The sequence below is a fragment of the Mesoplodon densirostris genome, chromosome 11, assembly GCF_025265405.1.
Source record: "Mesoplodon densirostris isolate mMesDen1 chromosome 11, mMesDen1 primary haplotype, whole genome shotgun sequence".
Taxonomy (NCBI): domain Eukaryota; kingdom Metazoa; phylum Chordata; class Mammalia; order Artiodactyla; family Ziphiidae; genus Mesoplodon; species Mesoplodon densirostris.
Genome location: NC_082671.1, coordinates 26347096 through 26360121, shown reverse-complemented (window position 1 = coordinate 26360121; position 13026 = coordinate 26347096). Strand labels below are relative to the sequence as shown.

The 13026-nt window shown below is 37.7% G+C and overlaps 1 protein-coding gene across 1 annotated transcript in view; it reads left to right on the top strand.

Moving 5' to 3' along the window:
• The window catches only part of OVCH1 (ovochymase 1), a 72811-nt gene extending 59785 nt beyond the window's left edge, over nt 1–13026 (top strand). The window contains 3 exon segments of the mRNA XM_060114160.1: nt 1794–1945; nt 5255–5335; nt 12889–13026. Of these exon segments, the coding sequence (XP_059970143.1) occupies nt 1794–1945; nt 5255–5335; nt 12889–13026 (371 nt within the window).

The window sequence follows — 13026 nt, the reverse complement described above, 5'->3', positions numbered from 1 at the left end:
CAATGGGAATTGTTTTTGGAGAGTGAGGAGGAAACTGATAATAACTCTAAAGTTTATCCTTAAAATAATCAGAACTAGCTGAAAATGTTTTGGGGGAAAAAATGACCAGATGATGAGGTGAATTATCAGTATTAAAACATACTTTAAAGTAATGATAATTAAAACAGGGTAGTACTGGTACAAGAATAGACACAGATGACTAGAAATAAATAGACCAGAAGGGGCCCAAGAAACTATAAGGCATTTATATGTGATAAATTTGGCATTACAAATCAGGGAGGAATATATAAATTATATTCTCTCTCACCTCATAGAACAGTTGATTAAAGAGTTAAGCATTTTTCTTAAGCTACTAAAAGTTTAAAAAATAAGCAATTAGTTATGGATGGAAAAGGATCTTCTCATGTAAAAGCCATCGAAGACAATAGGAAATTATCAATAAACTCCTTTATAACTAAAAACTTTTCTTCAACAGAAACAAAATTAAAAAGCAAATAACAAACTGAAGATTTTCAACAACTCTTAGAAAGGCTTAAGGTAATTAATATAGGGAATGTTTACAAATCAGTATTAGAAAAGCCCAAATCTGTAAAATAAAATTAATTTACAGGCCCAAATATCTTTGACTCAGCCTTGAATAAATTTCAGGTTAAAACCAGAGTTCCCAAGACTTTTGAGTCTTTTGTTCATTTTCCAAAAGAATTACAAATTATTGACCCAAGTGATTTTGAAAACAAAAAGCACTGGATTAACCCTTAACCTCTTTTGATAGATAAGGAAGGTTAATGAATATCTGCATATCAGTTACTATACAATCTAAATTAAATCTCTCCTTATTTGTCTCTTGTCACAATGAAGTGATCCTTTGGCCATCTGTTTACTAAAAAGGGCAGTTTTCCTATAATAGTGAAAAGCTTAATAGTTCTAGAATTGTTGACTTGAAACTATGTGTGTTATAACTGCTTTTGTTAGAATGTTTGTTTCAGAAAGTACTGTGTATGAACAGTTAAACTTAGAAATGGTTTGTCACAGGGAGCAGATTTGAATAATCAAATCTTGTGATAATAAACCCTGACTCAACAATTGTAAAGCACAGCTATATTCTTTTAGAATTAAGAGGATTCCTGACATAAAACAATTTTTAAATAGTACAATAAGAGTTTAATCAATTAAGTTTAAAACACAATTCAGAATTATTATTTTCCTAGATATACCTTAATATAAAAATGGGCAAGTGATCTGAATAAGCAACTCATAGATAAATAAATACATGTGAGAAAAAATACTTAGCCTCTTTAAAACGGAAATGAAAAAAATTTTTACCTACTTAACTGACAAAAAAGATTTGAAGAATGATTATACTTAGTAAACAAAATGCAGTGTAACAGACATTTTCATGTTGTTGTTTAGGTATAATATGTCGTATGCTTTCTGCAGGAAGATATAGAAATGTTTTTCAAAAGCTATAAATCTATAACCTTTTATTCAGCATTTCTATTTTTACCCATATTTATAAAAAATATGCCTTACATTTATGTGTAAGATATTCATTCAGCTGGTGTTATTTATGATAATGGCCAAAAAAAAGGATCTAAATAGGAAATTGGTTAAGAAAAGTATAGTAAATCCATAGGATAAAATATTATGCCACCACTAAATAAAATATTTTCAGCTAACTTTTTTAGAAGACAGAAAACTCTTACATGTAATATTGTAACTGAGCAGGATCCTATAGGGCCTTCCCAGGACAGGCCTTCCCCCCCATATTCTGCAAATTTCCTGAGTTGTTTTAGATGTGGACCACCAACGCTCCCCACCCCCCCCAGCCCACCAAATGGAAGACGTTAACTACTTGATGACCATGAGCACAGAGCCCCAGGCTTCCTGGAGCCTAAGGACTGATAAAGTTAACCCCTGGGACATCACCCTGTTCCCTCATCATCAGGCAATCAGAGAATTGTGTGCAATCTGATCACACACCCTGCGACACCCCCCCCCCCACCCCACCAACCTGGCTTTTAAAAATGCTTTCCCTAAACCCTTCGGGGAGTTTGAGGCTTTTTAGGGCATGAGTCTTGCATGGCCTTGCAATAAACCTTTCTCTGCTCCAAACTCCGACGTTTCAGTTTGTTTGGCCTCACCGTGCGTTGGGCACATGAACTTGTGTTAACAATATTAAGTGAGAAGATTGGAATGAAAAAATTACACAGTATATTTTAATTTTTTTAAAAAGTGCTATATATGACTTAAGTAAAGGTCTAAGGGGAAACACACCAATATGTTTAAGTGGATATTTCTAGATTGCAAGATTATAAGTAATTATTTTTTAAATTCTCTAAATTTTCTCCAGAGAATGGTTAAACATTCTTATCTTAAAGAAAACTATAAAGAGCAAAAGATGAAGGACTTCCCTGGTGGCGCAGTGGTTAAGAATCTGCCTGCCAACGCAGGGGACACAGGTTCGAGCTCTGGTCTGGGAAGATCCCACATGCCATGGAGCAACTAAGCCCGTGCGCCACATCTACTGAGCCCATGTGCCACAATTACTGAAGCCCGCATGCCTAGAACCCGTGCTCCACAACAAGAGGCCACTACAATGAGAAGCCCAAGCACTGCAACTACAGAAAGCCCACGCGCGGCAATGAAGAAAGACCCAACGCAGCCAAAAATAAATAAATAAATAAATAAAGTTATTAAAAATAAATAAATAAAAAGCAAAAGATGAAAGAAAAATGTTTTGTCCTAGAAGGTGAACTAGATTCATAGGGTAGCAGTTACAGAGAACTTCATGACAGCAGTCTGGCTATTAGCAGTCAGCCTCACGAGAGAGAACCATCGGTGAGGAGCAGTCTCCATCATCTTCTGAAGGATGCTTTAGAAATCCAGGGGTAATGGGAGGTTGAGTGAAACCATTGCTAATTAGCCCTAGGATTCTGATTCACAGGAGACCTCTAAGAACTATTGCCTAAAAAAATTTCATTTACACCAGCTAGTGGTTTTGACTTTCATGCCAGTTACTGTACCTTGCCTCTTATTCATTTGGCTGTGCTGTGGATAAATGAAGGTTGTATGTAGCTAAGGCTCAAATATACTCCGTTATATACAGTTATTTCATTTGGGTGACAAAAATATTTTTTTCCCTGATGACCTAGCTAGACTGAAACCAGCCTCTGTACCTCGAGACCAAATTAAATCTTGGAGACAGTTTTGGGTGAGGTAGAAAAGAATAGCTTTATTGCTTTGCCAGGCAAAGGGAGTCACAGTGGGCTAATGCTCTCAAAACCGTGTGTCCCCACTTGGAGAGGGTAATGAGAAGGTTTTTTTTTTTTTGCTGTACGCGGGCCTCTCACTGTTGTAGCCTCTCCCATTGCGGAGCAAAGGCTCCGGACACGCAGGCTCAGCGGCCATGGCTCACAGGGCCCAGCCGCTCCGCGGCATGTGGGATCTTCCTGGACCGGGGCACGAACCCGTGTCCCCTGCATCGGCAGGCGGACTCTCAACCCCTGCGCCACCAGGGAAGCCCAGAAGTTTTATAGTAATGGTTCAAAGAGGGCATGATCAGCTCGTGGACATTCTTCTGATTGGTTGGTGGTGAGGTAAGTAGGAGTCAGCATCATCAACCTTCAGGTTCCAACTAGTCTGGGGCCTATGTGCTTGTGAGCAGCATACCATGGTTAATTGTTAACTTCTCCCACCTGGAGGGGGTTTCAGTATCTGCAGAACAGCTCAAAGATATTGCTGTGGGTATCCCTTGATGGAGAGCCAGGACCTTGCCCCAGGCTGCACTATTGTTTCTCTTGACTGTTTCTCCCTGGTCTCCCCTCCCTTCCCTCATTAGCAACTGCTTGAATCTGCCCTTTGAAACTCAGGGAAGGTCATGGAGGCTGAATGGAGGCTATTGCCTGTAATTCAAGAAATGGGGGACACAGAAAGCCTTTGTGCCCAGGAGCCCCACAGGGCCCTGCTCTTTTTAAAGCCATATAAAGACCTACCTAAGTATTTCAGACAGTATAAGAACTGGATACAATGTCCTAGTTGGTTTGGAACCACTTTCTTAGAACTACTTACACTCAAGAATCTGGAACATCTCTCTCTATTCTAACTGGGTTTTATTTTGCTTAATTTTCCCATTTTTATATTGTTGGTAGGGGATACAGTATAAATTTGTATTAAAAATAGAATTTTTTTCCTTTCACTTTGCTCAGTAATCTTTGCCTTGATGAATAGTAAGACTTTTTTTTTTTTTTTTTTTTTTTTGTCTAGGAAATCTATGTGAAGGAGATTCACCTTCATTAAAATCTCATGGTCCTCTTATGATGTTGATTTTCACATACAATGTCAGTTTGGCCATGGAAAAATTTTCTTTGAGATATTCTTTTCATATGTCTGGTAAGTCTATTACTTTTTTCATATTTGTTTTTGTGTATGTTTTTTATTGTGCTTTATCAGAAAATGTGCTATCAAATAAAGAGATTTGAATCCTTTATTTCATTTATCAGCTACAGGGGAGAAGAAAAAAACAATATTTAAGATTGTGATTTCTATAATCTGTGGAGGTCTCAAGCTAAACCTCAAGGCATAAGATTGATCAGATTTTTCATTTTTTCTTACAGCAACTAATAATTTTGTCTAGTTTTCTGTGTACTTGGAATATTGTAAAAATACAGTAGGAAATTTTTATCACTAGCCTAAAAGTTTCAAGTAATTTTCCTATTTTGAAATTCATTTCCTTAATGTACTAATATCAAGAGTAATTGATTCTTTTTAAAAAACTTGTTTGGTGGATAGTTCATATATATTAGTTGTAACAAGATTATTGAAAAATATGCTTTGCCCAACATTCTTATAGTTTTGGTGAAGGCGTAGACAGCATTATGAAAATTGGAACTTTTGCAAATTATGGAAATTGGGTATCATGGAAAAAGCATTTGCAATTATGCTTAATTCTGAATAGTTATTAGAATTGCTCTACTCCTTAAGATTAATCAATTCATACTCATTAAAATTGTTAATTGGAATACACTTGTAGAAATATTTCTACAAAAAACATTAGGGCCTCTCACTGTTGTGGCCTCTTCTGTTGCGGAGCACAGGCTCCAGACGCACAGGCTCAGCGGCCATGGCTCACGGGCCCAGCCGCTCCGTGGCATGTGGGATCTTCCTGGGCCGGGGCACGAACCCGTGTCCCCTGCATCGGCAGGCGGACTCTCAACCACTGTGCCACCAGGGAAGCCTAAAACATTATATTTTTTAGTCTGATAATGTGAGAAATGTTGGATGGAGAACACAAAGAAGATTTGCATCAAGTTCAAATTATGTTAAGTGGAAGTATACCGTAAGGGGCTAACATAAAATAGAATAAAATCTCATGTTTAAGCCTTTAATTATTCAGACTATCAACAAATTGTTTTATACTTATGCCAGGCCATGTTTAAAGCACTGAGGATTCACCAATGAACAAGACAGTCCCTGCCCTAGAAGAGTTTACAGTCTAGTGGGGGAGATAGTCAGTAATCTGTAAACAGAGAAGGACAGAGATTGTTGCCTATCACCCAGTTCTGCCATGATTAACCCACTGCAGTAGCTGATGGACAGTGTACTCTGTGCTTCAGAGGGAAGAAACTAAGGTGATAACAGGATGCTCTGTGCTTTGGAAAAGCAGGCCCCTTGCATAGTTAGATGTATATCTCAGGAAGAATTTTAATGAACCCAGATTTTGCATTTTCCCATACACAGAAAAGCACTAAAATCGTTAACTTCAGATCTCTGTTCTTTGTGACCAGCAGTAATGTTTTATCAAGACATGTGCTTGACTGCACATATTCCCTAGCCAAAATCACATTTAAGCTGGCTTCTCCCCCTACCTCTTCAGAACAGCTTCCTCAGAGCTACTGAGCGGTTGTCCTCAGTAAGACCCTGAGTAAAACAAACTCATAGCTCTTAGGTTGTGCATTTTTCTTTCAGTCAACTAATCAAATAATCTCAAAGAAAAATATAGAGTGAAAAAACAACTATATTAAGTTTTGAAGGAGGGATCTTATTTAGTTCGGTAAAGGATGGGCGTGGAATTCTAGGAAAACTTTAATTTCTTTGTTCTCTTACAGCAAAACACCTTGAAATGTATTTCTACTCGCTGTCTACCCTTTTACCCTTTCATTTTTTCTTGAATCCATTCCCATAGGCTTTTTTTCTTACCATTCCCCAGACGGTGTTCTTGCCAAAGCTACCAGTGACCTCCAAAGGTTCAGATCCAACAGTCACTTCTCAGTCCTAATAGCTGCATTTGGCACGGATAAGCTCTTCTTCCTTCTGGAGTTTCATTTGTCATGGCCTCCAGGAAACCACTGTTTCTTGGCTATCCTCTTACTTCACTGGTCTCCTTGGAGTCTCTTGGCTGGTTACACCTCCTTTTCTCTACTAGTAAAAGTTGAGGTGTCCCAGGACCTAGTCCTTGACTTTCTTTTCTTCTCTACCTGTAGTCACTCTTAAATGATCTCACCCAATACCTAGGTTTTTTTGTTTTTGTTTTTGTTTTTTTTTTTGCGGTACACGGGCCTCTCACTGTTGTGGCCTCTCCCATTGCGGAGCACAGGCTCAGCAGCCATGGCTCACGGGCCTAGCTGCTCCACGGCATGTGGGATCTTCCCAGACCAGGGCACAAACCCGCATCCCTTGCATCGGCAGGCGGACTCTCAACCTCTGTGCCACCAGGGAAGCCCAATTCCTAGTTTTAAATACCGTCTTTACACAGATAACTCCCAAAGTATATCTCCAGTCCCAACTTCTTTTTTGAACTCCAGTGCTATATATCCAATTGCCTCCCTCTTCATTTGGATATCTAATAAGCATCTCAAACTTAACATGACCAGAATTCAAGTCTTGATTTCCTACCCCTGTCTCTAAATTCTTCCTCCACCAATCTTCCCCACCTCAGTAGATGGCAACTACAGTTTACTAATTAATTGCTCAAGCCATTATCTTGGTCATCCTTGACTTTTCTTCTCAGCAAAACTGATCTGGAGTCCAACTACCTCTCAACGTCACTATAACATTCTGATACAAGTCTTTGTTTAGTCTGTTTTACTCATAACAGCCAGAATAATCATTTTAAAAAGAATAATTCAGATCATGTTACTCCTCTGCTTATAATCTTTCAATATTTTCCCTGCTTACTCTTAGTAAAAGTCCTTACAGTGACCTATAAGATTCTATATGATCTGGCTCTTGGCTACCTCCTTGACTACTCCTGCCATTTTCCCCAGTACTCACTCTACACCATCCTTCCCTCTGTTCCCCAGACCACAAGCATGCCCCACGGCTGTTATCTCCAAAATGTACAACATGCCTAGCAAATAGATGATGCTCAAGAATTGTTTGAATAAAGGAAATGACATTCTAGCTGGGGTAGACTAGTGAGTAGAGAGTAAGGAGGTAGCTCCCTATCTAATAAATGGGTAAGAAATACATCTGTTTTGCTTATAGAAATCCCTTTGGCTTAGAGCTAAAAGATGAATAGAAGTCAACTCAGCAGACTTCGTACACATGTTCAATTTGTTTTCAGATAAACACAGAAAAGCTTTAGTGCAGACATTTTTCTAACAACAGCAGAAATGTAACAGATTTACCCCATGTGTGAGGTTTGTTAAAGATCTGACTCATCATTCATATTCTTGAGATTACAAATTAAAATATATCAGTAGAAGAAAATATATATGTATCAGTAGAAATTGTTATATCTATGTGAGTAAAAAATATAAAACCATTAAAATGTATGTGCAATATTTAGTAGTATGGAAAATATTCACAATGGGGGGGTAGGGGAGGTTACAATGGTGTAAAATGAAATACAATTTTAAAATATATATACTATAGCTTAGGAAAAAGCAGGAGTTACATTAAAATATGAGTATTGGTTATAGGATGGGACTACAGGAGACTTTTATTTTCTCCTTTGAAATCTGTTTTTTTAAAAAAATTTTCTACAATGTAAATGTATCACTTAAACAAAAGAATAAAGAAATATAAAGTATTAAATAGGATATATTGACCTTGAATATTCTCTTATTCTAGATTCTGTGAAAGGAAAAATTAATGGTAGAGAGGATAAAGGAGGTAAGGAATTGGCTTCATTGTCTTGGCTTTGTTTACCTGATATTATGGAAATAAGAGTGAGGAACATCTTTGCTGCTAAACACTGTTTAGGAAGAAGTATACTCTGGCTGCTATCAAAAACTTTCAAGTGTTGTGTCCTTATTCTATTTGCTTTATAGTGAAATATGAACTTGTACTAGTTTTCTGAGTGTCAAACTTTGGGGGTGGTGGAGACCTGGGTCAGATCACGGAGTAGAGAGTAACAAGGTAGCGCCCTATCTAATTAATGGGTAAGAAACACGTTTTGTTTATGGGAGTTTCCCTAACTATATTAATTCTATTATTCATTAACATTCTTTCCATATATTTTATGTCTTTTGGATTGTGCATGTATCTCTCTTTTTCTTTTTTGGCTGGGCCATTGCATAGTGAAACAAAAATGATAAGATTATTGATAAAGTAAATGTTTTTGGATGACATTAACTTTAGGTTGGGTAATACCTAGAGCATTTGGAGTAAACCCAAAAGGTCACTGAATTCCTCAATTCTCTTTTTGGTGTAGTAGCCCCTTGGCCCTTGTGAACCTTCATATCCTGGTTTCAACTATCTGAGAGTAATCCAAATTTCCCTACCAAATAAATGATTGTAATTTGAAGTGTAGGCTGAATTTTAGGAGTGTTTAATTTACTCAGGGATTTAGAAGGTTGTGTGCTAAAAATGAGCAACAAAACTACATTGAAATGTAGATATGGTTGACTTAGTGGTTCACAGTTTGTGAGTTAAAGTCAAAGAACTTTAACTTGTCTTCTTTTGGGAGGCGTCAGTTTTTCAAAACAAGTCATTTAAACCCTGTGTCACCATACATAAGGAGCTATGGAAGCAAAAAAAATAGTGATAGAACTTTATAAAAGTACACGACAGTTTAGGTTTTAATGACCTAGTTGTAGACATTAAAACCAGATCCTTCATTATTGTATTAAATGTTATTTTTTTCTTTTTGCCTCAAGGATGTCCAGTATTGGATTTGATTCCAGTTAGTTCTATTGAGATCACATCTCCCAATTATCCCAACATTTATCCTAACATGCTGAACTGCACTTGGACTTTTTATTCTATGTCAGGAAATAAAATGAAAGCAGTGATTAAAGGCTTTATAACAGAAGAATCTTGGAACTGTGAATGGGATTACTTCAATATTTATGATGGACCAGATCAGCAATCAAGATTACTTGGTAAACTGAACTTTCTTAAATGTCCTGCATTGAGTGGCATTCATATAAGCATTTATATAATCATATATATGGAAACCATGACCTATATTTGCCTTTGGAATGATATCATTTGTTGTCAGTGATTCTCCATCAGATCCTTCATCAGAATCCTGAGCATTATTGAACACAATGGGATGAGCATGAGACCGTACTCACTGGATGTTGACCTTTAACTCCAGCTCTTTTTGATTTCATCCAGTGATTCCTATCTCATTTTACCATTAGGGAGCACACTAATTTTGTTTTTCTCAGGAGGTCATATGTTTTAAGAGGTTTTATTTCCTAAACTTCATTTTTAGGTAACTTTTTGAAATTTGTTTACTCAGGTTTCATCCTCACAGTAAAGGTGGTTCTCTTTAGACCCAGGGTAAATTATTAAAAGGTAAAGGTCAATTAACTTGAATAATCTTTGGAGATTTATTGACCACATGGTGTCTACCATGTTTGGATGTCAGGCAATATCCTGTTCTAAGATTGACTCATAGTGGGAACTTTTCCAAAGATTTTGTAATTCAATATTGTATCACCTTCTCCAATCTCCAACCAGTTCTGCCAATCAGGACACCATTACAATCCACCTATCACAAAGGGCAAGAGGAGTGGTTTATTTATTTTTTTTAAATTTTTATAAATTTATTTATTTATTTTATTTTTGGCTGTGTTGGGTCTTCGTTGCTGTGCGGGGGCTTTTCTCTAGTTGCAGCGAGCGGGGCTACTCTTTGTTGTGGTGTATGGGCTTCTCATTGTGGTGGCTTCTCCCATTGCAGAGCATGGGCTCTAGGCGTGCGAGCTTCAGTAGTTGTGGCATGCGGGCTCAGTAGTTGTGGCTCATGGGCGCTAGGGTGCAGGCTCAGTAGTTGCAGTGCACGGGCTTAGTTGCTCCATGTGGGATCTTACCAGACCAGGGCTCAAACCTGTGTCCCCTGCATTGGCAGGTGGACTCTTAACCACTGCGCCACCAGGGAAGACCCAAGAGGAGAGTTTTGATGCTATCTTTTTCCAGGGACCTTAACCACTCCTATGATATTCTAGGATTTATAACACCAGTAAGTTCAGCAATGTGCTTTGAAATTCCAAAGTTATCTAAATTTTTTTCTTATCAACGAATTTGGTTCCTGCCAAGGATTCTAAAGCAATTGAGTGTATGGAGGCAGAGGAGATACAAGATATCAAGCTATCAGTTCTCCATAAGATTAATATGAGGTGTCTATAGCATCCAACCGTACAACCCTAACTCTAGTGAATGCCTTTCAACCAGAGACCCTTGGAACATACCTGGAGTTGAACAAGTTAGATTTATTACTCATTGTGGAGAGGGAAAACACATATCCTGGAAAACCATGGGTTGTTAAAAGGGTGGTAGAGAGAACCTATTACAGTACTTAGGCTTTGGTCAGGTAATTTTGGAGAAGGTCTAGAGAAATGGACTTTGCTCTAGATTGCTTGCAGGAAGTGGGGCAATTTTATGATTGGGTATATCAATCATAGGGAGCCCTGACTAGAGTAAGGATGAAACTGTAATTGGTAAAGAAGTAGCAAGCTCTCATTTCAGCCGTGAGAGGTCAATGTTTGATATTTTTGTTGGTTACAGATGACCTTGTTTTTGTCTCATTTTATCATAGATTCAGAGTCTTATCTGATGTTGATGTCCTGTGAGATTGTTTATGTCCAACAGGAGAACACAGTCCAGCTGTCAGTGTTGGACCAGTTCTTGGATGTCAGGGCTGCATTTCCCTTTCTCTCTCTTTAGTATTCCTCAACCTGACAACATTATTCCTCTTTAAAAGTTCTGATTAATCAAAAATTCATGGGTGTCAAAAGATTACAAATGAGATAACTAATATTTCTATAATTAGCTTATACAATTCTATATAAAAGTGAGGACACTACCATTAGTTTGCTAGTTTATACAGTTTTATTTCATATACTTTTATGTACTTACATAGTTTTAGTTCAGTGAAATATGCAATTTCTATAAGCATTGTTAAACTGTTGAACACTGAGCCCCATTGCTACTCTCCCAGCTAGTTAGAAGGGCTAGCCCATATGTGGAACCACATTGTCTATATTGTCTTAGTTATCTTTTCTTACTAAATTTTTTGCTCACCTAAATAGAATTTATCAGTTTTTAGCTAGTTTTTAATTATTTCTGTGAATGTAAATGGAGTGGTACACAGCCTCCAAATTGTCTTCATTGCAATACTTTTATAATATTTTAATGAAAAGAACTTAGCAAAATTAAGGTTCATCTGGTCTTCCTTCTTCCATTTACCCCATGAAGGTAAGACATCAGTAACTAGTAAACACCATATTAAATGTACAGGTTAAATTCATTCATGACTGAGCATTTTCTAATGTGATAGGCACCTTGAAGAAACAATGGTAAACAATTCAGAAATGATCACTGCCACCTTCTTTTGGGAAGACAGATGATAAAGAAGAAGAAAACTAGTAACAGTATTTAACAATAATCAAATAATTATTGATTGTCAACGTAATCTGAAGGAAATAAGTTGTAGCAGAAGTATGGAATAATAGTGGGTAAACAGTTGCTTTAGTTAACATGGTCACAGAAGATCCAAAGAATGAAAAGGAAACAGCCAGGCAAGGCCAGAATAGCAGGTGCAAAGGTGTCTAGTACCTGACCTTACCTCCTACCATTCTCCCTCTCCTTCACCCAAAACCAGGCACACTGCTTCTTTATTCTTCCTCAGACTAACCGAGCATATTCCTGCTTGGCCCCAAGGTGACTTCAAGGTTCACTTCCTCAGTTCATTCAGGTGTCTGTTCAAATGTTACCTAATCTAAGGCCTCTTCTATCACACAATCTAAATAACCTTCCTCCACTTTTCCTTCTTGGCATTTATCATGACCTGGCAGTGTATATATCAATATTTATTTGTTTAGAATCTGTTTCCCTCCACCAGAATGAAAATTTCCTGAGAGCAGGACTTAGTCTCTTGTTCACTGCTGTATCTCCACTGTCTAGAGCACTCCTACACTTAGTAAATATTTGATGAAAAAATAAGTGAGAAAATGGCCTTGCAGGTAGGAAGAGCTTGGTAACTTGGGAAACTGTCAGAGGTCAGAGTGGCTGGAGATTGAGTGAGGACAGACTGGAATGAGGTGAGGTTGTAGAAGATGGAGGCTTTGCCTAGTTGTGCAGCTCAGGTTATGGTAAGGAGTTTGGATTTTATGCCAATCCAATGGGAGGTCATTAAAGGTTTTTAACAGGGGAGTAAATTGAGGGCTGCTATGACTGCCATGTTGGGAGTGGATTTTAGGGGGACAGGGTGAATTATGTCTGCAGCTATGAGGCTATCATGGTAATCTAGACCTACACTAATCCATGTTGTAATCCATGTCTAATCCATGTTGTCATTTAAATTCAAATTAGTTAAAATGAAATGAAATGTGGTATTAGCCATACTTCAAGTGCCCAATTGCTACATGTAGTTTACCATACTGGACAGCACTCATATTAAACTTTACATCATTGCAGAATGTTCTATTAGTACTGTTATAGGTAATAGATAATGTTGCCTTGAAAGAGGATGGCAACAAAGGAGTACAAGTGATGTGGACAGATCTGGAGATAGAACTGATAGGATTTCTTGATGGATTGAATGTGGAATTAAATCTGCAGGTCAAGGATGGCTCCTAA